This window comes from Patagioenas fasciata, chromosome 17 (assembly GCF_037038585.1).
Source record: "Patagioenas fasciata isolate bPatFas1 chromosome 17, bPatFas1.hap1, whole genome shotgun sequence".
Classification (NCBI taxonomy): Eukaryota; Metazoa; Chordata; class Aves; order Columbiformes; family Columbidae; genus Patagioenas; species Patagioenas fasciata.
The window spans coordinates 184,734-211,459 of record NC_092536.1 but is presented as its reverse complement, the minus strand read 5'-3'; the positions used below and the strand labels follow the sequence as shown (position 1 = coordinate 211,459).

At 42.0% G+C, this 26,726-nt stretch overlaps 1 protein-coding gene across 4 annotated transcripts; it reads left to right on the top strand.

Annotated features, from left to right (window-relative positions):
* Positions 1 to 1,692: 1,692 nt before the first annotated feature.
* Positions 1,693 to 26,327, top strand: CHFR (checkpoint with forkhead and ring finger domains). 4 transcript variants are annotated; one of them, XM_065851659.2, is made up of 18 exons: positions 1,693 to 1,811; positions 2,304 to 2,451; positions 4,319 to 4,418; positions 9,217 to 9,326; positions 11,133 to 11,192; positions 11,345 to 11,557; positions 12,575 to 12,742; positions 13,466 to 13,622; positions 13,866 to 14,020; positions 14,594 to 14,756; positions 16,580 to 16,722; positions 17,121 to 17,240; positions 17,546 to 17,629; positions 18,333 to 18,403; positions 19,381 to 19,468; positions 19,645 to 19,752; positions 22,628 to 22,700; positions 24,628 to 26,327. In XM_065851659.2, the coding sequence occupies exons 2-18, from the start codon at positions 2,316 to 2,318 to the stop codon at positions 24,668 to 24,670; spliced, it is 1,992 nt and encodes a 663-aa protein (XP_065707731.1). In that variant the 5' UTR covers positions 1,693 to 1,811; positions 2,304 to 2,315; the 3' UTR covers positions 24,671 to 26,327. The 4 variants fall into 4 exon arrangements, with proteins under 4 accessions (XP_065707731.1, XP_065707728.1, XP_065707730.1 ...); XM_065851656.2 differs by having other exon boundaries at positions 12,527 to 12,742; XM_065851658.2 differs by lacking the exon at positions 24,628 to 26,327 and adding an exon at positions 22,891 to 23,514 and having other exon boundaries at positions 12,527 to 12,742.
* Positions 26,328 to 26,726: the final 399 nt, after the last annotated feature.

Genomic DNA, 26,726 nt, shown 5'->3' with positions numbered 1-26,726 from the left:
GCATCTATCACTAGTCCCATGCAGCTCTCTTGCACAGGTTGGTGTCACTGTGAGATTCATGTAGCCAAGGGAATCTACAGGGTTTCCAGCAAAGGTTAAGATAAAAGCAAAATCTGGGAGCCCAAGCCTGTGAACCAAGTAGGAGTATTGAAGCAGAGGACTGCAAATGGGTTTGTTTTCAGTGTTTTCTTCCTGTTTTTATGCCTTGTGACTTAATCCAAACTTCAAAATCATTTGAGTGAAAAAGAAGTAAAAGTTCACTGTCTCTGCACACATTACATGACTAACTTAACAAGCTAACCAGCAACCAGCAGGGAGATCCAGGAGAGCTCAGCTTCTTCCTGATTTGTTTTGATGAAAATAAAACTGTTTGACTTCTTCAAATGAATATGATAAAGGAATTATCAACTAGATCGTTGCTACTGATATTGTGCCCAAGGACAACAATTTGTTTGTCTAACAAGCCACTCTATATGGAATGGTAATAGGTAATCTTTTTAGATTATGGTACAAGTGGTAAAAATGTCCCAGCAGATCAACAAATGGGTAGGAAGTGATAATGCTTCATGCGAGGGGGAAAGGACCACCAAATTTCAGGTATTGATGTTATGGACAGCCTTTAGGGGGCTCGGTTATGTTAGCTGATTTGGGTGAGGTTGTGGAACCCGCCAAAGGTCAGATTAAGGAAAGACAGACTGATGTCTTTCAGCAGACCAAGAGGAAGCAGCTCCAAGTATTTGGACACATCTGGCAGGGGAAAGGTGGCTGCCAGGGGAACCTGGCCGGGGGGGGTAACAGGGGCGGCCGCCTGAGGTGACCCAGCTGTGAGGTGAAGGCAGCATGGAGCGCGGGGAGGGAGAGATGGTGCTGCTCGGCGGGACTCAAGATCGGCCTAAGGTTCTGGCCATTTTGGCTCTCTGAGGCGGCTCCCAGCGGGATGGGGAGGCCAGGAAGGCAAAGCGGGGATGCAACGGCTCCGCAGCGGCCGGTGCTGCTGGGGGCACAGGCCCCGCAGGCCCCACCAGTACAGGGCTGCGGGCGGCGCTGCTGCCGGGCAACTGAGATCTTTTCACTTACTGTTTGGGGATATTTGATGTCAGTTTGGGTCTTTTTTTAGCTAGTTTCCAACGACTGTAGAAGAGGGCGCTGCAATTAGGTGGTGGTTGGAGTAACAAAGAGCAAAGTGACAATTCTTAAGGTACAGTAAGCTCTGTTGCCCACTCTTGTCCCCAATAACTGAAGGTTTTGCTTTGTAAGAAACTCCTCTGATTAAATGTGGGGCTGCCCCTTCAGGGCACGAATCCACGTGAGCAGGCATTGATCTTGCCTCAGTGTGAACTTTCTTTCTCAAGCATGTTCCTGGAATAACAAGTAAGTTTTTATGTAACCGCTGCTGGCAAACTAACAACTCTTCAACGTCGAAGAGTTAAACAACAATTATTTTTTACCCTAAGTGACAAAAGAGCTCCGCCAGCACATTCAACTGCTGTGAGGCGCTCCATCCGCCCGCAACAAAGATGGCGGCGAGCGCCTTGTCCAGCTTCCGAGCCAGCCCACATCCAAGATGTCCGCTGAGGAGTCTCCTGTGCCCAAACCTCGCTACCGCCCTATGTACAGCGGTACGCCTCGGCCTCCCCGGAAAATGCGACGCTCTAGCTCCGTGCCTCAATGGTGGGCACCGGAAGGTCCGCCTCTCCCCCTGGTGCGTTATCTATGGCCGCCTCCAATGGCAGGCCTGGCCCTGCCCAGTCCGGATCAGCTGATGGTGGCAATGCCTGGTGACAGGAGCCGCCTCGGCCGCGGGACGGGGTGTAAGGGCCGGTGCCGAGGGGAGGGGGCGGGCGTAGGCGGCTGCAGGCGGCTGCAGGCGGCCGGGGAGGGGATGTGGGGGGCGCGGCGTCCCCTGCCCTTCCCTCGCCGCCCCCTGCCCTTCCCTCGCCGCCCCTCTCCGCCGGGGGAGCGGGGCCCACTGGGGGCGGAAAGTTGGGGAGAGAAGTAAGCAGAGGGCCGGAGGGAGCCCGCCCCAGCCCGTTGCCCCTCGGGCGTGGAGCGGCCCTGTGGGCTGGAGCCGAAGGGAAGCGGGAGGGCTGGCTGCGGCGGGGCGGGTGGTCTAGGGGGAGGGTTTTCCAACGCCACACAAAAGGAAGCGGGCAGGGCAGGGGCCGGGAGAGCCTCTGGGGGTGTGAGGGGCTGTGGGGCGCAGGGCCCGGCTCCGGGGAGGCGGCTGCCGGCCCAGAGCGAGCCCTCTCCCCCGGGTGCTGTGTGATGGTGGGGTTTGGGTTCGCTTTGTTTGTTTTTGTCAGATGTGAATCCAAATGGAGCGCTCGGAAGGAGGCGAACAGAGCCAGCAGCAGCCGCAGCCCTGGGGGAAGCTGATCCGGCTGGGTGCTGAGGAGGCAGAGCCGCACGTCCTGCTGCTGAAGAGAGAGTGGACGATTGGTCGGAAGAAAGGTGGGAGAGGGACACGCTGCGCTGGCCTAGCGCGGTGTTTCGGGGCACAGCAGCGATTCTCCCTCCTGGCCTGTAAAACGCTAGAAGGTGGATGGAGTTAGTTGGGTGTTGTGCTTCCAGCTGTTGGAGGTGTTTGCCAGACGATGTCTTGTTACTAATTTACCTCTTGACTCTGTGTGAAGAGGAAGTTTTAGACTGACCTTTTCTTACCAGCTTGTTACATGTGCCTCTTTAGAAGTCAGTATGTCTTTTGGGTTCTCTGTGGCAGTTTACACAAATAAGAAAAAACAGATTGTTCATTCAGAAGGGTTTCTGTTTATTAGTCCTGTTTATGTTCTTGTTTTGTTTCTGTGGTTAACATAAGTTGGAACTGCCATGCAAAATACTTGTGAGTCGCAGAAAACACCTACATAAAAACCCTTAATTCTTCTGGTGGTATAAAGATTGCTAACAAATACCAAAAGTTTTTCTGGGATTTGAAAGCTTAATTCTAAGAGAATAGGGCTATCACTACTTGCCTTTATTTTAAAGGATTTCTTGCTTACTGTATTTGAAATGATTGTCTTAGTGGGTTGTTCTTTTTTTTCACTCTGCCCTGGCAGCACTAGTTTTCTGTTTCCTGTTGATCAGTTTAAGCTATTTGATTGAGCAGTCACATTTTGTAAATAGTCTTGAACAAACACCAGATGCTATAGCTCCTTGAGAAATTCACATAATGTATTGTAAGAAAAATATTTTGCTTATTTGCATTTGGTAATATACATTTAGATTGCTTAACATTATCTAAGCTGTGGATAGATTCTTTAAATTGAGATCTAGTTGAGGGTTGTCTTGCAGAAAAAGATTAATTTTTTGCATGTTCTATTGCTTCCATAACTGTTCGCTAATGGATTAATAAAATAAGTGGTTACAAGAATACCAAGCTTTGGGTCATAAGTATTACTTAGAAAATCTTCAAGAGCATTAGAAGTGCATTTTGTTGTTCACGCTCCCATATGAACGTCCAGCTCCGTAGAATACAGTGGAAATGTTGGCATGCTCCTGAATAAAATTTAGTCGACTCACTTTCAGTGGGGTTCCTGGCATCACAAGTTGTGTGGCAGTGGTGAACTCTGTAGCTGTTGATTGTTCCTGGAATATGAGGAGCAGACTAGTGACAAACCCTCACCAGCGTATGTAGTGGTGATGCCTTTCCTTCTGGATGCGTGGTTCTTGCAGGCTGTGATACAGTGCACGGGCAGTGTGAATAGGTGGAAGTCAATCATGTTTGTTAATTATAACTTTTGTGTAAGCAAGTACTTCGAGTTATTTGTTAGAGTAATAGCATTGTCAACAGAGATAAGGAAAAATTTCCTATTTAAAAACAAGCAAAAGGAAAAGACTTTAACATGAAACAGTGATACTCATATTTATCAGCCATTCATTGTTACTATTTTCCCCCAATACAGTGGGGTGAAGCAGAAATTAAATCCCATGAAACAGTGTTACAATGATGTGGAAAAAGAGCTGGGTGCTGTGTGATGAATGCCTCTAGAATTTGGATCGACCACTTCAAATATGTGTGAATTTATCTCTGTACCACTCTAGAACGGGGTAATTGTAATTTGGTTTCTATCTGCAAGGGCTAGGATTGTGGGGAAAAAAGGGATGTAAAACATCTTGAAATGGTTGAAATCAGATTATATCAGCACATGGGGCTATGTCACTGCTTGTATTTCTGTGTTGCTGCTTGTATGCCAGTAGAAATTTTGAACTATTGCAGATGTACATGAGTCAGTTTGTAGTGCATTTATAGCCATGTAGAATGCTGATCTGTCTGTGTAATGTGTATTTTTAAGCACGCTGGAAAATATGCTTTCTTTTTAAGGTTGTGACTTATCTTTCCCTGGCAACAAGTTGGTGTCTGGAGATCACTGTAAAATCATAGTGGATGAAGAATCTGGCCAAGTGTCATTGGAAGATACAAGGTTGGTTCTTCTCTGGACTTTTACTCTTCTTTTTAGTCTGTGAAGTAAAAGCTTGGGTATTGCTCAAGGCATTAATAGTAAATCCTCCTTTTTTTTTTTTTTTTTTCTGTCTTCCCCCCATTTTTATGTCTCCGTGTGGCGGGTTTTTTTTGTCTCTTTCTAAGTATTTTTTCTGTGTGAAGGATTTCATAGTTTACTGGATGAAAAATACTGTTGATCTAATAGTTCTTTAGACTTGTGAAAAAAGTGATGCCAGCATTCTTAAAAGCTCGAAGCATGAGTGTGCCTTATTTCAGGCACTTGTGTGGGGAGGAAAAATACCTGCAGTGATGATCTCAAAGCATGAAATAGATGTTGAGTAAAAATTTGTACTTGTTATATATCTTTCTGATATTTGAAATGTGAGTAGTCTATATGCCATAGGTACTGCAGGGGTCTAGCAGCTGTGGTGAGCATGTCACATGGAGATTAGAGTCTGTTCAATCTCATTTAATCATAGAAGATGTTTGCTAGATTTCTACTGTTGATATTTCAGTTTTGTTTTCTTTCATTTAACCAGAATGATGGTTTTCTTTTCTGGGTATTTCTGTTTTAAGTTAGGAGTGTGAGAACTAAGGTCCTTAATGTAGAAAAATTTAAGCACATACCTCACTGGAACTATTGTTAAAAAGCTAAACTAATTTAGTGGAGTTAGTTTTAGTGTATGAAGTTAATTACATAGTTGTTCACCTATTGAAAGCCAGTGAACTTCCTGTGCTGGTGAGGCTGCTACCTGTGGAGTTCTGAGGCTACTGTGGGAGTACAAATAGCACTGTAGGGGTTGTGGGTGTTTTCCAATGGATTTTAGTTTGTTTTCTAGTTTCTTATATAAAATTTGAGATAAGAATTTGAATGGAACAATATTTCTTAGGAGGAGATTGTAACCCTCTTAAAATTTTCATGAGCTTCATTTTTGACAGGATTTTTTTTGTCTTAAGATTGCAGAAAGCTTCTTGTTTATTACAAGAACTCCTTGAGATTTTAAAATGCTTCTGTAGACCACATTCTTTTTCTGCCAGGTTATTACAGTCAGTAAAGAAACAAAATAATACTTTTCTGCCAGCTTCCCTCATTTTTCATATTGGAGGGCATTTTACTCGAAGATGAAGACGACACTTCAAAATATATTGATTCACATACATAAAGAGGAAATGTCATGTTTGAGGTTTTGAAGGGTATCGTGTTGAATCCCTGTTCTGACATCCCAGAATGCAATTAAATATCTTGTTCTGGTAGCTCAGAGTTTTTATTTCAGTAGGATTTTTGCACTGTGGCTCCTTTTCTGTTTCTTGATCAATTAATTGCTATGTTGATATTAAGAGGAGTCTTTTTCAGGGTAAGGAACTCACGTCCAGATATTGACATGGGTTATCTATTTCCTTTTATTTTATTTCCTCAAGTAACACAGAACATACAGTACTTTTCTGGTTGGAAGGAACCTCAGGAGGTCACTCGGTTCAGACTCTGTCAAAGGTGGGCCACCACTGGATCTGGACGAGGTTGTTGAGGCTTCCTTTAGTCAGGTCTTGAAAAACTCTGAGAACAGAGATTCTGTAGCCTCTCAGGGACCTTATTTCAGACTGTAATTACCCTCATAGTATTGTTTGTTTTTCCCTTTGCATCCTGTTTGAATCTTCCTTGTTTCAAATTACAACTAATGTTATCTCAGTAAAGAACATGTCTCTGTCTTGGTAACTTTCTTGTAGGTACCTCTTCTCCCAGGCGAAACAAGCCCAGTTCCCCTGACCCCTTGGCTCGGAAGTCTTGTGCTCCAGCCCTCTGGCCGTGCCAATGGCTATCCACTGGGCTTGCTCAGGTTTATCAAGGCTTTCCTTGTACGAGATGACCCCCAAATACAATATTTTAGGTATGGACTAATGAGTTCCAAGTAAAGGGGAATAATGATCACTTCACTCGAGTTTCTGACTACACCGCTGTTAATAGAGCCAAATGTGTTGTAGGCCTTCACTGCTGCCAGCGTATGCTGCTGACCTGTGCCTAGGCCTAAGTCCCAGTTGTATGATCTTATACTTGTTCATAAGAAGCCTTGCTGCTTGGTCTCTGGCCTGTGCTGTTGCAGGCAGTCATTCAATCCCAGGTGCAGGATTTAGGGTTTGTCCTTGTTAGTGTAGTGACTTTCCTATCAGCCTGTTCCTCCAGCCTGCCTAAGTGCTTCTGAGTGGCAGCCCAGCTCTGCCCCTGTTTCGGTGTCATCTGTAAGCTTGATGGGAGTGTGTTTTGTCTCTACTTCTAGGTTGTAGCTAGAGAAAATAAGCAGGATAAGTCCCTGCGTAGATCCTTAGAGGACTTACATTCAGAGAAGCTGCAGGATGGAATACTAAATTTGGGGGAAAAATATCAGGCCTAGCTAGGATATCTAGGAAATGGCTTATAATTGTCATTCTCCGATGTTTTCCCAAATTTCAAGATGTTTCAAACAACAGATCAGGCCATGTTTGCCTATCATGGCAGTGTCAGAGCATAGCTATAAATCTAAACTTGAGAAGCCACCCCTAGTTTCAGTTGCATGTAACTGGTAGAATTGGTTTAAACCAATGTCATGATAATGCAAGGTGAAGGAATTGTGAATGATGAAGAAACATTACTGCCCTTTTTTCCCCTACACACACTCTTCTCTCCCCTCACCCCCAGGCAGAAGTTGCAGCCAACGGAAGACTAGCAGAGCCAAATAAAAGTTAATTTTCTATATTAATAGAAAGGTGGGGCTTGCTACAAAGGTAGTGTAATAGAAAGACTGCACCTATGGAGTACTACCAATTAGCTGTTTAAGCATGTTACACTTCTGTGTAGCTAACAAAAACAAAAAAATCCTTTACGTGTTCTGCTCACCTGTGAGTTGGTATGAAGTGTGGCTACCATTTGCTGAATTAAGAGACTAAACAGGTTGATATTACTACTTGTAGAAGAGTGTCTCTTCTTCTGCGTCTTCCAGTGTTTGTGCTGCATATCAGAGGAGCTCCAAAAAATCAAGCAGTGCAAGAAGATGATTTTCGAATGTTTGAGTTGGCAGTACAGATTCCCTGAGTCCCAGAAGAATACTGCAACATCAGCTTTTTATTCTCTAAAGTGGAAAATAGTTTGGAACCATTGCTGTGGTCAAGCTCAGATTTTTCTGGTGGAGCCGAATGCATTGAAGGAGGTAGCTGGTGTGGGACAGTTGAACTGAGTGGACTTTGTTTCTGTATTGTAGCTAAACCAGAGAATGTCATCAAATATATGTAGACAGCCAACATTGGTGTTTAGCTCCTTGGTAGCATAATGAGCCTTGGATCTGCCTTGGGAAGAATTACCATAGATTTGCAGATGAAAGAAAATGTGTAAAGAGCTCAAAATTATTGAGTAAATAGAAGTTTGGAAGTAACAAAAGCCAGGAGTTAGCAAATAGTACAATAAAATATTCACGGACTTACCCTTTTTTGGAGTATGTTTCTGCTTTATTTTCCAAACTGTCTAATAGTTGCTTTATACTGCTTGAAAGAAAACAAATTATACAGCCTGACCTAGCACAGTGGAGGCGGTAGTTGACTTGCCCTAAGTAAAAGCAATTGTAAGACTCTCCATTTTGAAAAAGAAATTTTAAAGGCAACTAAAGTAATCTTTTTTTAAAAAAACCTCCTCTTGTTGTGTACTAGGAATTTTTTTTTTAAAAGGATTTTAAGTCGTAAGTGATGTTTCGAGCAGGAAGCTATTTGCACGAGACTGATACTTGGCGACCGGCCAGTGGGTATTCTCTTTCTGTGGGTAAATTGGAGTTTGATCTTCAGTTGGTGCTGGTGTCCCTTCTGCTACCACATTCTCCTCAGCCTCCCAGTCGGAACTATTTCTGTGAACATGAAAAGAACAGAGCCTGGCACAGCAGAGAGTGGGTTCTGTAGGTGGTGGCTCCAGGAGGTGGCAGCAGAGGTTTGCTGGCATTTCATGCAGCAGCTTGTTCTGCTGAGTGGGAAAAACCACGTTTTCTGTTCGTTTGTATGTGGTACTAATTGCTGAGACTTTCAGTGGCAGAAGTCTGAAATTCTAGAATGCTGCAGCCGTGGAAGAGGCTTATTGCAACTGAGCCGCAATTATTTCATACTTGAATAACTCAACTCATTTATAAAACACTAATAGCTTGTGTAGAAAACACCACCCATAGTAAAGGAGCAGAGATACCTCCATTAATTGGCGAAACTCTGCATTTTCCTTTTCCCCAATTTAATCTCTTCCATGAGTCTTGGAGTTTTTATTATTATCAAAAATAATTTGTCTCAACTCATCTTTTAATTATGTTTAACTCTTTTCCCACCTTACTAACTTCTTGCTTTTGAGTTGCAAACAGTCTAAGTAATCTTGGAATTTTAGGGTATCCCTGACAGTACAGGAAATGTTCTTCTGTTGCAGAATGTCTTAGGGGATTCCCAGTGTTAATTGGAAAACATAACTTGAACTTTTTTAACAGAACTCCTGTTGCCTTTTCCTGAAAGGGGGAGCAGTCATCTAATTATTTTGAGACATGGGCCAGATGTCAGGGATCTTGTGTTTGTCTGTGTTTCAGATCCCATTTCTTTACCAGTAACTGCAAATGAGCTTTGAAGTCCTAGTAGCTCTGCACTTCTGACTGGCTTACGTTTTTTTTTTTTTTTGAGAGCCAATTGTTTGTTTGTTTGGTTTTCATTAAAAGTATCTTGTGTTTTTACTTCCTTCTCCTGTGTAATTATGGAAACATTTATGCTAAGTTATCTTTTCTTTCTTTTTACAGTACTAATGGAACAGTAATTAATAAACTGAAAGTAGTGAAGAAGCAGACATACCCTTTACAGACTGGGGATGTGATCTATGTTGTTTACAGAAAAAATGAGCCAGAGAACAGTAAGTAAATGACATGTTTTAAATGGCATGCTTAGTGACTTTGAGTCATGAGAGAAAAAAATATCAGTACACTCTGGGGCCAGGGTGAGGGACATTAATAGAAGACTTCCTGAGCTAATTCAGCTCTCAGACTATTATCCCCTGTTAGTAGTCCAAGTTGGTAGTGAGGACATTAATAGAAGAAGTACCAAGACAATTAAAAAAGACTTCAAAGCAATGGGTCGGTCAGTTCATGGGACAGGAGCACAGGTGATATTTGCCTCAGTTCCTGTGCTATCTGGGATGGATGAGGAGCTAAATAAAGAGAGGAGTAGAAAAGCCCATCTCATTAACAGGTGGCTAAAGGACTGGTGTCACCATCAACATTTTGTTTTTTTTGACCATGGGGCAAACTCCATGGTACCCGGTCTCCTCAAATCAGATGGGCTTCATCCTTCTAGGAAGAGCAAGAGGACTACAACCCATAAGTTGGCGGGGCTGATCAGAAGGGCTTTAAACGAGGTTTGAAAGGGGAAGGGATTGAAACTGAGCTCTCCAAAGATCAGCCTAAGGATGAAAAGTCTGAATTAAGGGTGAAATCAGCAGCCCACTTGAAGTGCATGTACACTAATGCATGCAGAATGGGCAACAAACGAGAGGAGCCTGAAGCCACCGTGCAGCAGGAAAGCTATGACATAATTGCCATCACAGAAACATGGTGGGATGACTCATGTGACTGGAGGGCTGCTATGTGTGGCCACAAGCTCTTCAGAAAAGACAAGCAGGGTAGAAGAGGTGGAGGGGTGGCCTTATATGTTAGAGAGTCTCTTGACTCTGTTAAACTTGAGGTCAGCAGTGACAAGGTTGAGTGCCTGTGGACCAGAATCGGGGAAGTCCAACAAGGCTGACATCCCCGTGGGTGTCTGCTATAGACCGCCCAACCAGGACGATGAAGGAGATGAATTACTCTACAAGCAGCAGGCAGATCTCTCAGAATCGACAGCCCTTGTTCTTGTGGGTGACTTTAACCTGCTGGATATCTGCTGGGAGCTCAATACTGCACAGAAGAGGCAGCCTAGGAATTTCCTAGAGTGTATAGAAGACAATTTCCTTCATCAGCTGGTAAATGAGCGGACCAGGGGTAAGGCCCCGCTAGACCTACTGTTCAGAAACAGAGAAGGGCTGGTGGGAGGTGTAGTGGTTGGAGGCCGCCTGGGGCACAGCGACCATGAAATAATACAATTTTCAATACTCAGAGATGCAAGGAGAGCCATCAGTAAAACCTCTACACTGGACTTCCGGAGGGCAGATTTTTACCTATTCAGAAGTCCAGTTCAGAGCATACCCTGGGAAACAATGCTCAAAAACAAGGGGGCCCAGGAGGGTTGGACACGCTTCAAGCAGGAGGTCTGAGTGCACAGGAACGGGCTGTACCAGTGTGCCGAAAGGCCGGCCGGCGGGGAAGGCAACCGGCTTGGCTAAACAGGGAGATTCTGAAGGAAAGCAGAAATAAAGAGAGAGTTGACCAACTGTGGAAAAAAGTGCTGACTGCTTACAAAGAATTTATGAAAATAGCTAGATCATGCAGAAAAAAAAAACCCATCACACAAAACCTGTTCTACCTGGTTTCCTGAGAAGAAAAGATCTTGCTGTACTGTTCCTAATTGCCTCCTAAGTAGGAGTGTTAACGTTGTGACCCCTCGTTTGCCTCTTCTGTTGACAGGCACTTTGGGGAAGCAGCCACTTGTGAATAGAAGTTGTTTATGTGAGATTAAGGTTAGTTAATTTTTGTTTAAAGATTCTGATAAATATTTTGTTCTCTTTCAGATGTTGCTTATCTTTATGAATCCTTAAACACAAAACATGATGCAACTCAACAACCAGTAGGTAAGGAAGTAATTCAAGATCCGTGAGAAGGAGCTAGTCTCCAGGGACTAAAGTACCATTTAGAGAGAGTTTGTTTCCTTGGAATTCGGAAGCCACAGTGTGGCGACTATCACACAGATCTTTTTCTTTCCTTTCCCCCCTTCTGATTGTAGAAGTTAATGTAGAAAAGCAATGCCATGTGACCAAAGATACCTCAAGTACAGGAAGAAGTAACGATGAGACCCAAATTACCTCATCACTGTCAACTACTCAGTCTTGCTATGAGGAACCGCAGCCATCTACTTCTACATCTAACCTCTTTAGTGCTTCTTCTACCTCTCTTATTGAGTCTGCATCTGGTCAGCAGGATAATCCTTCTACATCTGGTAAGAACTGTGTCAAATATTTAAAGTTTGATATCCCATTGATTTTTACTCCAGTTTTGAATTTTAACAAACTAATCTCGTACCCCATGTGGGTCTTCAGCATTTGCTTTGTAAAGTTCTAGTGAAAATACCAGGTAGATATGTGCATTTTAACTTTCTGAGTAGGCAGGGTAAATTCTGGTGGATGAGTAAGGCAATTGTGAGAATTGCTTATGCTCAGAGGGGCAGAAAGTGCATGTAAATACCAAATCATTCTATCTTTACATTATGGTTTTGTAGTGAAGCACTGGTGAAAACTTAGCAAATCTGTGTGGCTTATATAACAACATAAGTAAATATGAGTGCTCATGCTCATGCAGTCATTCCAAGAAACTGCTCTCATTGTCAGTGTTACTGCTGCCAGTCACAAGTCTGCTTTCCCTTGTTTAGAGCTCAAGGCCAAAATACACCACATGGATCCCTAGTCTAGTATTTTGCATTACACTGGCAAGTGTAGTACCACAGTGCTGCATAACTCTTAACTGTTCTTGCTCCAGTTCTATTTTATCTAGAAAATGGCATTTGTCCACAGTTCGTTGGGACTTTTTAAACATGCTTGTATGAAAATAAAGCCTTGTGGTGATCCTGACCTATTATGTATGATCAATATTGCATAAATGCTCAGTCTGGCATCTTTATCGGGAAGACTTGGTGTAGGTAATGGTCTTATGAATAAAGTTTAAAGAGGAATGGGGATTTTAAGTAGGGTTACACAACTGATAGCTTGTTTTTCCCTCACGTCTTCCAGTTAGTCAGTTTGGCTCAGAATTCATTTAGTATGCTTATGCGGACATTGCTTTTTTGCTCCACTTTTTCCTATTTGGACGTTTGGATTGATGTGTGTGCATCATCAGTGTTTGAGTACTGGTTGTTTTCACACGTCCCGTATCTCTGTGCAGCTGTGTTCATGTTTCTGGTTTTATCTTGCAGGATCACAATCCTCAGTTTTCACTCCTGTGCCTGCTTTCCCCATCTTAGAACCCGTGTGTCTTAGAGCACTGCATGGCGAACATGAAAAGTTGGATATGAACACTGAAATTTCTGCAGTCGCTTCAGAAATCACTGACAAAGCAAAAGCAGAATCAGATTCTCGAAGTATGGGGGAGGAGGAATGTTTGGAACCTGCTAAGAAGAAACTAAAAGGAGGCTAGTACAATACTACAGTATTGTGCAACGTACCCTGCACTCTTTTATTTTAATGTTATTGTTGAAAGTTAGTTTCAAAAACTTAATTAGAAACGTAAAACTATGTTAATTTTTCACAGAAGCCCAGTGAGATTAACAGAAACAAGGATCACAGAATAATTTGGGTTGGAAGTGACTTTGAAAGGTCGTCTAGTGCAACCCTCCTGCAATGAGCAGGGACATGTTCAGCTAGATCAGGTTGCTCAGAGACTCGTCCAGTCTGGCCTTGGATGTTTCCAGGATCTGTGCTTGTTTATCTTTATAAATATGAAATAAATTCAAAATGCATGCACGTCAAACCGTGAAGGTCTTGAAAAGTTATGTGAGTAGGGAATAGGTAACTTTTTTCCTCCTCACAATGTTATTTTATGTTTTAGCATTGTGTTAAATAAGAAAAACAAACCTCTCATTTCGCCTCTTACACCCCAAATTGAGTCAGGTCAGCTGTCACCAGTCCTCCTTCAGTTTGTTTCTTGCTTATTATGGGCTTGATTTCTGGTTCAGTGAAAATAATGTCTTCAGTAGGAGAAGCTGTAATGTGTAAAGCAAGAACCTTTAGTGGGACCATTGCAAGTGAGCAGTGAATCAGTGTATATCTTTCATGTCTGTTTTTAACACTTAAAAAAATACATTAAAAAAAAAACCTTCAAAAACTACATACTATGGAATCTTCTGTCTTTGTAGGTGAAGATGCTTGTCCACATCTTCCACCAGCAGCTCCGAGTGAATGTATAATTAAAATTGGCTCTGAAGATGGAAAAACATCAAATGTGAAACCAGATAAGATGGAAGAAACACTGACTTGCATTATCTGCCAAGAGCTGCTGCATGACTGTGTAAGGTATGTATGACTGAGAAAAGCTGTAACCATGTGGTAATAACATAAGTTTAGTGACAACTGTTTGAGGAGGCCAGGATATTTAGGTTTTTGCAAGCCCTTCTGAGTGCCGCCCCCCTCCACTATCTAGGTAGTTAAACCAATGCTAGCTAAACAGTTATGTGGGTGTTATGAATGTATCTGAAAAACGAAAGGTTTGTGTTTTGAGTCAATTTCTTTCGTTGTTTTCACGTTTGTGTTTTCCAGCTTGCAGCCTTGCATGCACACTTTTTGTGCTGCCTGCTACTCAGGGTGGATGGAAAGATCTTCTCTATGTCCAACTTGTCGTTGTCCGGTAGAACGTATTTGTAAAAATCACATATTGAACAACTTGGTTGAAGCTTATCTGATTCAGCATCCAGGCAAGTCGTACAGTGTGTGTAACAGAATCTGATGCATTTCACCCATTAGTTGCATAATTGATGTACGCACAGACTGTTGTCTGTTTAATTTATATGTGTATTTTATTACTCTGTTTTCTCTGATGTGACTGTAAGAAAATGACATTTAATATGACATAATAACTTCTTGTAATATTTCAAATACTGGGTGAAAATTGAAGGTGATTTAATGCTGTAACTGAATATGCTAAGAATTCTTTATTTTGCTGCTTAATCATGAGAAGGATGTCAGTTCTATCAAACAGAGGACACTGACTAATTAGACCACCTAAACCCAGGTACTTCTGAAAAGTATACTTGAATATGGATTTCATTAACTTTCATCATGGCCTCTTGAAAAGAAGACTTAAGTACACTGCATTAACAGAGAAGGGAACTTAAGTAAGATCTTCTAGAACTCTGTTATCCAAAAATATGTTTTATGGAAATGAAAACGCAGTAATTGTAACACAGTAACTGTTAATAAAGCAGGGTGGGGATAAGGGATGTGAGGTATTCTTTTCTCTTGAAATTTGAATTTGGTTCTCATGCCAGATAAATGTCGTAATGAGGATGATGTACGTAGCATGGATGCTAGAAACAAAATTACTCAAGACATGTTGCAACCTAAGGTACGGAGATCATTTTCGGATGAGGAAGGAAGTTCTGAAGATTTATTGGAATTGTCAGATGTAGATAGCGAATCTTCAGATATCAGGTATGTCTATTTGATCACAGAATTCCAGAATGTCAGGGGTTGAAGGGCCCTGGAAAGCTCATCCAGTGCAATCCCCCCATGGAGCAGGAACACCCAGCTGAGGTTCCACAGGAAGGTGTCCAGGCGGGTTTGAATGTCTGCACAGAAGGAGACTCCACAACCTCCCTGGGCAGCCTGGGCCAGGCTCTACCACCCTCACTGAGAAGAAGTTTCTTCTCAAATTTAAGTGGAACCTCTTGTGTTCCAGTTTGTACCCATTGCCCTTTGTCCTGTTATTGGTTGTCACCAAGAAAAGCCTGACTCTTCTCCGTATCTTATGTATCTTCTGTCAGCAGGGCACCCACCTCATTCATCAGTGAGCCTACGTTGCCTCTGCTGTTAGTTTTGTCTGCCACGTATTGGAAAATGCTCTTCCTGTTGTTCCTGACCCCTCTCACCAGGTTTAATTCAAAGGAGGCCTTAGCTTTCCTAGTTGCCTTGCTACACCCTCTGACAACAGTCTTCTATTCTCCCCAAGTGGCCAGCCCCTCCTTCCATGGTCTGTAAACTCTCCTCTTCCACTTGAGCATACCCAGCAGTTCCCTGTTTAACCACGCAGGTCTCCTGGCTCCCTTCCTTGACTTCCTACGTGTCGGGATGCTCTGATCTTGTGCCCAGTAGAAGCAATCCCTGAACACTGACCGACTGTCTTGCGCCCCTTTACCTTCAAGCAGCCTTGCCCGTGGGATTTCCCCCACCAATTGGCTGAAAAGACCAAAGTTTCCCCTGCTGAAATTCAGGGTTGCAATTCTGCTTGCTATCCTGCTCCTGCCTCATGAGATCCTGAACTCCACCATCTCATGGTCACTGCAACCAAGGAAGCCCTCAACCTTTACCGCTTCAAACAGACCCTCCTTGTTAGTGAGGATGAGGTCCAGCAGTGCTTCTCTTGTAGTTGGCTCCTCCACCCTTTGCATTAGAAAGTTATCGTCAAGGCACCAAGTTGTGTGCTAAATTAGGTTTACTTATGTTTGAATGCAACCAACAAACGGAGCTGGTTTCATGAACGCTGTTAATTACGATAATTGCCAGAATGAGTCTTATTTTTGTTTTCAGGTAAGTTCACTCTTACCAGTAATTATCTTGACAATTCTATTGGCCATCCTACTGAACCTCGAACAGCCAAGAAAAAAATAAGTAAAATTAGAACTTCCGAGAAGTCCAGCAAGATTCAGTTTGATGAACAGTTCTGTCCTGAATTGTGCAACAGCTTCACGTGAGACATGTGAAATTACCTTTTCCAATTATGAATTAGATGTTGCTTTAGAGAAAACAGGTTTCTGGTGAAGATCTTGTCAGGAGATAAAGCAGCGTATGGCCCTGTGGGTGTAGCTGCAATCGTTGTCCTTTCTCATGTGCCTGAATTGCATACTGGAGCAGCTGTTGACCTAGGGATTCCCAGGCAACAAAATATTTCCTCTTTATTTCCAACAGCATTTTTTGGTCTATGTCTAGAGGGGTACAGAAGAAGTCTTCCTGTAATCATTCCAGCTTTGTTCCTCTTTTTCTTGTTCATCTTGCTTCCAGTCACACTGCCTTTGTTTTTTAAAAAAAACCAAACCAAACCTACTCGAGGAGTACTACAAAACAGCTTTTGTCTGTTACAGCTACAGCACTCTTCACAGCTATGAGGTGCTGAGTTATGTAAACTTCTATATGTTACTGGATGAAAAAATTCCAAATTTAAAGTTGGAAAGTATGACCAACCCTATCTAGCATAGGGATATGAGTTATATTTGCCTTTGTTGGGTGTGATCTCCTATGACCCTATTTTATTCTTTCAGTCAACCATATATAATATGCAGACAGTGCCCAGGGTATCGAAGACACTCTGTTCCGACTCTGCCTGGCACAGGCCAAGAGACAGAAGCAGGAGGAGCGCAAACTCTGGGCGATGCGCCGTCTACGTCTGCTGACTTCCCTGCAGGTCAGTCTCTGAAATCTTCAGTAGTGCAACACTCAAAGACTACAGCTCGTACACTCACTATGAACTAAGCAAGCTCACCCTCGTAGTATTGCAAGAGTATCGCTACTTCGTGTAGGTGTCTTTTCAAATACGAGATTTGACTTTGGTTTTTCTGTAGTTGTCCAAAATAGTTCTTGAACTGCTTTACATGTTGAAATATTTTACACACCTACGTAGTTCAGAGGTCTGAATGCCATTTTTCTGCTCTCTTATGGAATCTTTGTAAAAAGTTATATTTCTTGCTTGTTACTTTTAGATTTTGATGTTGCTCATATTCACTAAGATTTCTGGTCCGGATTGCGGTTGTGTACGTTGTTCAGTCTGTCCGTGGGGTTTTTCCCTGTTTTTAACTTGTCTAGCTGTCCAGGAGTACGTGTGTCCTGCCCAAGGAAGCCATGTGATATGTACCTGCTGCTTTCAGCCAATGCCCGACCGAAGAGCAGAGCGTGAACAGAATCCTCATGTTGCTCCTCAGCAATGTGTGTACTTTTTTTTTTATAAATCTTGGCTACAGAACTAAGTCTCTCTTTATTTTAATTAAACATGAGTTTATTTTGAAGAGTGTTCTTTATTTAAATATTCTTTATCTGGACTCTTGTAGTGACAGCATGAAAGAATCTTCCTTTATAAAATTTATTATTCCTCTATAGAATGTATTTTAAATGACAAAATTGTACTGTTTTAACTAAGTTTATCAGGGTTCTATTGTTATTGATTTATAAGAACAGTAACTGAGTTTTGTCGTGTGCAGGTCCTTACAGGGGTTTTCTTTGTTATTTCACAGGTACAATTTGTCTGCAACCCTTCTGTCACTTATACTGGGGCTGCACTCGGGTGGCATGTTTTGGCTGTTTGGCACCATTTTGTGGTATTGTGGAATAACTGTTTCTTCTGAGCCTGCTCACTTTGCAATAATGTCTGTCTGTCTTGAAATTTAAGTAATTTAAGAAAAATAATAGATTAGTTTGTAGCACAGTCATGCAAAAGGAAACTAAGCCTGTGTCCTCAAGTGACAAACGTAAAACATTCTTGAGTGGTATGTGTCTTAACTTTAAGAGGTTTTAACTTCTTGTCTTCATATTATGTTGACTTTGAAAACTGCACTTGTGTGTAAAAAGAGGTAGTGTATTTCAGCCTAGTAGGAGAATCATACAGATCAATGCACGAGCACTGAACATCTGATGTTAACTGATTAGACAAGAACCTTACCCTTTTAAATGTGCACGCTTCTGAAACTCCAGGTTTTAGACATTTTTAAAAACATATTGGAACAGTTGAAATCACTTGTCTGGGGTTTGAAGCTAGTAGAATATGCTTTAATAGCGCTGTTCATTTGTGCAGATTAGTAATAGTGTTTGTGGACTAAAGGTGAAATGGTGAAATCTCAGTGTCTTGTCTCTGCCACTGGACGTTACCTATCACTTGCTTTAGCGTATGGTGAATGCTGTCATTTTCGTGGTGCTCACATGAGTCTGTGCACATTACTGCAGGAACGGAAGAGTCTTCAGAAAATGTGTGAGGCCTATGGGGTTGGGAAAATAAATAGTAACTTTTCTTCTTTTTCTGATTAGAAATAAATCTTGGTGATAAGTGTTTAGATGGAGTCCTAAATAACAACCACTACGAGTCAGATATCCTAAAGGTATGTTTTAAAATCATTGTGTGATGCATAATACTAAATGTACAAAGATTAAGAAATACTTATTAAATGATAGTGATGAGCTGCCTAACAGTTACAGTGGCAGCGTTGTGTCACGTTCAGCAACTCATTCTAAAAGGCAAATCTAATGAGCTGGAATGTTCAACTGGACTGAAGTTACAGTTGCTGCATTTTGATTGGAAGCATTTTGGGGCGATAACCTGACCCTTTCAGTCTCTGTGTAAGAGGGCATTGTATTCTAGAGATGCATTCCGTTTAGCATCACTCTTCCTGTACCACCCAAATTAACAACAGTAACAAAAATCACTTTCATGCAATCCTGATGTTTAATTTCTCCAACATGTGTGTCTGACAGGTGCCACGAAAGCCAAAATCCTAGGTGTAACATCTGAATTTGACTTTAAATGACTGGTAGACACATTGTAGAATTCGGATATATTTATTTTACTTCCATGAAGTATTTGTTAGGGAAGCCAGTTTCTACAGTCTAAAGTGTGACATCCAGAATATTAATTAAAGATAAAAATAATTCACTAAAAAATATACCAGGAAAACAAGACTTGTCTGGAAAAAAATAAATTAACGAGTTAAATTTCACACTAGGTTGCCTGGAAAATATTTTGCCCATACCATAACAGGGTTATCTAAATTAAGTAAACTGCATGAAATCTTGATTTAAGGTAAATGAGAGTGTGACTGAAATTCATCTGCTTGCATTCTTGTGGCAAAAGTAGGAATCTTCTGTAAAAGAAGATAACTGAGTGGAAGTTGTTACTGGTGATCTGCAAGTAGCATGCTCATTAAGTTAAACGTGTTTAGTGTGTACTTGTAATCAGCATCAGTCCATTTTGAAAACCTAGTTAGATCTAGATTTGCAAATAATTGAGGGTGAATGGCTTGATAACTCTTTATAGTGTTGGAGATTTTTCTAAATTAAATACTTAAATTGTTCTTTTCAGGATTACTTGGCAGCCAGGGGCTTGACATGGAAAAATATGCTAAATGAAAGTCTCTTAGCTCTTCAAAGAGGTGTTTTTATGTTGTCAGGTATGTGTCATGTTCTTTTTTGTCCATGGTATAACTCTCTGTCTCTAGACAACTCAGTAATACTACCAAGAGTTTTGAAGTTCTGTGTACATAACCAGTGCCATCGTGACATTTCTGTTCAATCTGATTTCTCAAGCCTTTCGCTGCCATTATGTATAAACTGCTTTTCTCCCCAGATTACAGAATTACTGGGAACACAGTGCTTTGCTACTGTTGTGGCCTTCGCAGCTTTCGGGAACTTGCCTACCAGTACAGGCAGAATATTCCCGTTGCTGAACTGCCAGGTGGGTGTAGCTTTGCACAGTAAGGGGGGAAAAGTCAAAGTGTTAAAGTCAATTTCATCCTTGTATCTTCTGTTCAAAACCTTAGATTCAAATGTGATGTGACGTGGGGTTTTTTATTTTAATTTTTTTAGTCCTCGGGTTCACAGAGACGTCCCTTTGTAGGGCATTGGGGCTTTTTTAGCTCCTTCCTGTAGCCCAGTGCAAATATCTTTGTAGTGCTACTATCTTATGCTGGTTGATTTACTTGTCACCTGCTAAGTTTGCATTCAGGTATTGTCAGACTTCCTAATGGAATCTTTTCAGTATGATTTCTCATCTATAGAATAAATATATTGTCATGGTGAAAAGAGGAATTCACTGAAGTCCAGAATATAGTGATCAGGAACTAGTTGCTCTAATGTATTTTCCTATTTAAATTGCTAAAATGATGCACCTCCTGAACAATTTCACATTTTACCAGCTTTCAACTAGGAACGAGAATGTTGTCATAAATTAATTCAAAATCTGTTTGCATTTACAGTTTTAGTATAAAATAGCATGCAAGCAACTGTGCCTCCTTCAGTCCCAAATCTGTTGGGAACTAAAGCTCTCCCAACAGTCTCCTTTTAAAAATTACTTCTGTCCGTCTGGTTCCTGTTGTTAGCAAGAGCTTCCCTGTCTTTAACTGTTGATAACTCAGGTTCTGCTGCTGTGCATGATGCGAGTCAGTCTACCTTGGTTCTCCTTAGTATTGGTGTGCGTTTTATTGTAACAGCCCGCTGGCCAGCTGAGTTATAATGTGTGCAAAAGTGGGGGAAAAACAAAAAATTTTGTGCAAATTAATAAATTCTTCATTTGTATGGAAATGTATCTAGATAGATGCCCAGCATCTTAAAGTGTATAATCCATCTCTATTAAACTAAATGATAAAATTTCAGTTGACGGCACTGAGAATAGAATCCTTTCATTTTAAGTCTGCGTTAGCCTAAGATTCAGAATAATTTTTCTGTCCTTCACTAAGTGCCTGGTGCCCTGGTGACAGAAGATACAGAGAAGGCAGAGTTACTGAATGCCTTCTTTGTCTCTGTCTACTCTACTGGAGGCTGAGCTGAGGAGCCCCGCACTGCTGAGGCCCCAGAGGCAGTCAGGACAATGGAGGAGTTTGCCTGGGTTGATGAGGACTGGGTTAGGGAGCTGTTAGGTGATGTGGACATCGATCACTCCATGGGTCCGAATGGGATGCACCCGCGGGTGCTGAGGGAGCTGGCTGAGGTCATTGCTGGACCGCTCTCCATCATCTTTGCCAAGTCTTGGGAAACGGGAGAGGTGCCTGAGGACTGGAGGAAAGCAAATGTCACTGCGGTCTTCAAAAAGGGCAAGAAGGAGGACCCGGGTAACTCTAGACCGGTCAGCATCACCTCCATCCCTGGGAAACTGATGGAACGGCTTCTCCTTGGTGCCATCTCAAGGCATCTCAGGGATAAGAGGGTCATTAGGGGCAGTCAACATGGCTTCACCAAGGGGAAGTCGTGCTTGACCAACCTCATTGTCTTTTATGAGGACATAAGATGGATGGATGATGGCAGAGCGGTGGACGTGGTCTACCTTGACTTGAGTGAGGCATTGGACACAGTCTGCACAGCATCCTCACAGCTGAACTGAGGAGTGCGGTCTGGATGGGCGGGCAGTGAGGTGACTGTGAACTGGCTGAAGGGAAGAAGCTGGAAAGTCGTGGTCAATGGAGCAGAGTCCAATTGAGGCCTGGATCCAGTGCAGTGCCTCAGGGGTCAGTGCTGGGGCCGGGATTATTCAATATATTCATCAATGATTTGGATGAGGGAATAGAGTGTCAGCAAGTTTGTTGATGACACGAAGCTGGGAGGAGTGGTGACACTGAAAGTTGTGCTGCCATCAGAGACCTGGACAGGCTGGAGAGTTGGGCGGGGAAACATTTAATGAAATAGAACAAGGGCAAGTGTAGAGTCTTGAATCTGGGTAGGAACAACCCCAGGTTCCAGTGTAAGTTGGGGAATGACCTATTAGAGAGCAGCGTAGGGGAAAGGGACCTGGGGGTCCTGGGGACAGCAGGGTGACCATGAGCCAGCACTGGGCCCTTGTGGCCAGGAAGGCCAGTGGTACCTGGGGTGGGTTAGAAGGGGTGGTCAGTAGGTCAGAGAGGTTCTCCTGCCCCTCTGCTCTGCCCTGGGGAGACCACACCTGGAATATTGTGTCCAGTTGTGGCCCCTCAGCTCCAGAAGGACAGGGAACTGCTGGAGAGAGTCCAGCGCAGCCACCAAGATGCTGAAGGGAGTGGAGCATCTCCCGTGTGAGGAAAGGCTGAGGGAGCTGGGGCTCTGGAACTGGAGGAGACTGAGGGGGGACTCAAGCATGTTTACAGATATATGAAGGGTGAGTGTCAGGAGGATGGAGCCAGGCTCTTCTCGGTGATAACCAATGATAGGACAAGGGGTAATGGGTTCAAACTGGAACACAAGAGGTTCCACTTAAATTTGAGAAGAAACTTCTCAGTGAGGGTGACAGAACACTGGCCCAGGCTGCCCAGGGAGGTTGTGGAGTCTCCTTCCGTGCAGACATTCAAACCCGCCTGGACACCTTCCTGTGGAACCTCAGCTGGGTGTTCCTGCTCCATGGGGGGATTGCACTGGATGAGCTTTCCAGGGCCCTTCAACCCCTGACACTCTGGGATTCTGTAAGTGTTTGCTTTGTTTCTAGAAAGGTGAACCAGCATAGTTTACAGCCGTTTCTTGCCAATCATGTCTTGTTTCTCTACAAAGCTTGCTCTGAGTAACCACAATTAGCAGTGGTTTAATAATCTACATCACTTTATTTAATGGCTTCTGTAACAAATGTAACCTTTCATTTGCTCTTCTTGTAGTTGCTGTCACGTCACGTCCTGACTGCTACTGGGGACGCAACTGTCGAACTCAGGTCAAAGCACATCATGCCATGTAAGTTATACAATTTAGAAAGTGGTTTGGGGTGTGGTGGTTTTGTGTGCTTTTTGTTGGTTTTGTTTGGTTTTGTTGTTGTTTTAAAAAAAAAAATCTTTGCGCCAGAAGCTGGCTGAATAGCACTCTTGCAGCACAAGCAAAACTGTGTGAGCTTTTGGGGTTTTTTTGTCATTTTTGTTTTGAACAGAACTTTGAAATAAGCCCTTCATGCATGTCAGAAGGGCACCGCTGGCACTTGTGAGCTGATGTGAACTGCTGCTGACACTTCTTGAGTCCTGTTTTCCATCTGTGACTTCCCCTTCTCCAGTGTTTTCACACACCTGGGGGACATGGACTCCTGGGGTCTGGTCATTCACGAGAAATGCCCATGGAAAATAAATCAAGGTCCTTGATTAAAAAAAATCGAGGCCACTGATAACCAATGCCGCTTCATTCTTATGAAAAGATGAATGTGTTGTGAGACAAGTATGAAAGGCTTGTAAAACAAAACAGTAATTATCTACCTAAGAGCTAACTTGTACCAGGGAGGGTAGAAAAATTCCTCTTCATGAATAATTCTGTTAAATACTCAGTGCAAATTAAGGTAAAGGAGCTGTTACCCCGTATTGAGAAATTGCTTTAACAAATGGCAGATTCTGCAGTATCTTTCTAACGCTTCAATGAACATATACACTTAGCGCAATTCCTTTAATATTTCAGGTACTATAGGTTGAAAATAACCAGCCTGTACAACTCATGCAAGCAAATCATAACGAAGACTTGTAAAGTATTCATCCCCAGTCTCATACAAATTCAGAGGGTTTTACCAAGTAACTTTCAAAAACAATTCGGAGTTTAAGTTGCACATATAATTCAGAGCAACCCTCCTATATGTAATTTCAGGTTACAGGACTGTGTTCCCAGAGATTATTTTGTTTTGAAATATTAGAGAGTTAATTCAGGATCAAAGCCCTCACCAGTTGCCGTTGTGGTAGACAATTCCATCTGGAATGGAAATGACTCAGGTTTTTTCCTTTTGTTTCCTTCTCATTTTTTCTTGTAAGCTTTAGCTGTTCTAGAGCTTTGCCGGCTACTGCTCTTAGTCCCTAAAATGCACAAGAGCAACCAGTCCTGTCATACCACTCCTAGATACCCAGTTATGGTTTTTTCTTTTAATTGAGTCAGACTATTTTGGTAAGTAGTTTTGTTTAGTAAGAAAGGTTTCTTTCTAATCTTTGATTTAATTCATCAAGAGGGAGAAAATTCTTGGTCCCTCTTGCATCATCTCTTCCACTTATGTACACACACTCAACACCCCAGCTGTTAGTTAAGTGTCAAGGGGATGCATAACCTGAGTAAGAGAGAAGCAGAGAATGAGTAACGAGATGTTTTTGAGAACTGGAAGACAGTGCCTCATAGAAAACTTGTGCGATCTGTTTGATTCAGGAGGACAGACATGCTGTTTCCACATCGCCTACGTGATACAGAATGAGAAATACTTGTGTTTTCCTTTCCAAGCCAGTGAAAGAACATGTTTATGTTGAGATCTGTCATTACCCTGGTTAATTCTACTTCCTGCTGACTTGCTTAATGTTGTCCACTAAAAATTACTAATGTCTCATAGGGCAAAATTAATTCATTGATTCCTATTTAATTGCTTTCTGGGTTTGAAGTGTGCAGAAGTATAAAGGAGTGTTTCTAGTAACAGATTTTCTGTGTACATAATCAAGCTAACAAGGGTTAATCAGGAGAGATGTTGAAAATCCTGTTACAGATAACATGGTACTAGAGTATGAGCTAAACGGGTTCTGAAAACAGGTATGTTAGCATGTAATGTTCTGCTTTAAAGTCTTTACCATTTAAATACTCTGTGAAGGACTTTTCTTTTTTATGTTGCCTGACTTCTGGGAACTTTGTTACAGTTTCATACTTTTTTTTATTTCAGGAAATTCAATCACATTTGTGAACAAACACGATTCAAGAACTGAAAACTCATAGTCAGTAGTGAGGGGACAAAAATCTGTTAAACTGCTTGTACAGTGTGAGGTTTCGGGGGTCTCCTCTGTTCCCCCATAGCAGGGAATCAATAACTTTCAGGTGATCTGGTGTGAACTTCTTGATTTGTAGAATTTCACAGCTGTACGTGAATAAGATAGGGGGTTCTTTTTTGCAAGAAGGTACAGCAAGCATTGCATTCCAGCCTCATGACCACAGTGTCTCTGTATCACTTCAGTGAAGAACACAGAAATCACACACACACGAACCAGCCATATTTTGGGAAGACCTAAGAATAAGGAGTGTATTTGCACTACTTGTGAAGAAACTAATAAAATCCTTAGACTTAAAATAGAAACGTTTTGTAAAAGTATCTGATGGGTATTTCAAGAGCCATTAATATTTAAGAAGGAAATTGTCAGTGTATATTTGTAACTGCATTTTGTGCTAGTCTGATATTTTCTCACTACCCATTGCATTTGGGCTAGAAACCACATTAGTTTTCACTTTAAAAAGAAATCTGTCCATTAAACAGCCTGTTCAACTTAAAGCTTCTACCATATGTGAAGTGTTATAGTGGAAGTAGCACAGTTTCTTAGTTTAGTCATGTTGATGTTTTTATTTGCATTAAATTGCAGAAATAATTGCACAAAAATTGGAAAATCACATTTAGGGTTGGGGTAATATTTGAAGCAGAACAGACTTCTGCGAGTATTACTTCTGTAGTGGTTTATGTCAGAAGACCAACAGTGCTTTTGGCATAGAGCAGCCAATAGGACACGCTGGTTCAGTCTTTGGTGAAGTTTCGGTTGGTACCAGGTGTTAAACACGTGCCTCTGCCCACGCAGCTGCTCACAGCGTGCGCACACCGGCAAACATGGAGAGAAAGCTGTGATTCAAAACAGAAAATAGCAGCTTTACTGGAAGGAACAATCTAACGGAAAATAATGTAGTTTGGACAAATTGTAGCAATATGGACCCGTTTGTGGGTGGAGTAACGATGATGAAGGGGAACTGCGGTGTCCCTGACATAAACACAATGTAGATTTTATATTCATGCCTTCTGCAAAGCTCATTCACGAAATTTAAAATAAAAAAGAAATACCAACACAAGCCACCCTCCCATGCACAAATTGCTGTGACCCGAACTGTTTCACGATCATCTGGTAGCTAACGATGACAAATCTCAACTGGGACCAATTTTTCTTCTTCTTGGTACACAGAAGAGTAAAACAGAACGAGAAGAAAGCGTACAAAGTTACCTCTGCAGATATGGTAGTATGTTGGTTTTAAGTATGCCTTATTTTATGAGCAGGATTTATACTTTAATATTAAAAAGTGTATACACAATATCTTGTGATACAATGGAGCACAAATGATGCAGCACATCGTGTCTACTGGTGTCAGTGAATTAAACGACTATTTATAGTAATGCACATCTTAATATGAATGCTGATTAGCATGATGCATCTCTGTTCAGATGTTTATTTTTTAGAAGAGCTGTTGCAAGGGTGGGTCTGTTGACCATGCCTGTATGCTATTAAAATACACTTTGGTGTGGACTTCTCTTCCTAATCTCTGGGCATTTTCTCCTGTGAGTAGGATTGAAATTGTATCTGGAATAATACTTGAAACTTCTTTTAACAACAACGGTGTGTTTCTGTCTTTTAGTGTTATTAACAATGTTCTTTTGCTTCTGTATTTGTATTTTATGTTTAGATTTTTTTATTGGTAATTGTATCTTCTCAGGACAACCATTCCCAGCTGGTTTTGATCTCATTTTCATCTCTTGCTGTGCACGTAGCAAATTGAGTGCAGTTGTGGAGATCAAACCTTTGCACATTAAATCACAGAATCACAGTATGTTTGGGATTGGAAGCAGAAATCTGCTTCGAGTTCTCATTCAGCGCTTCCCCAGGACGAGCTTTTGGCGCAGATGTTGCTGTGCTGGTGGCCAAGGCTCCTGCGCTGTTTTTTGGGTTTTTTTGGTCAAGATTATTGTGTCTACAGAACTATGTACAACCTTGCTTGCACTTACTTCAGTTATAT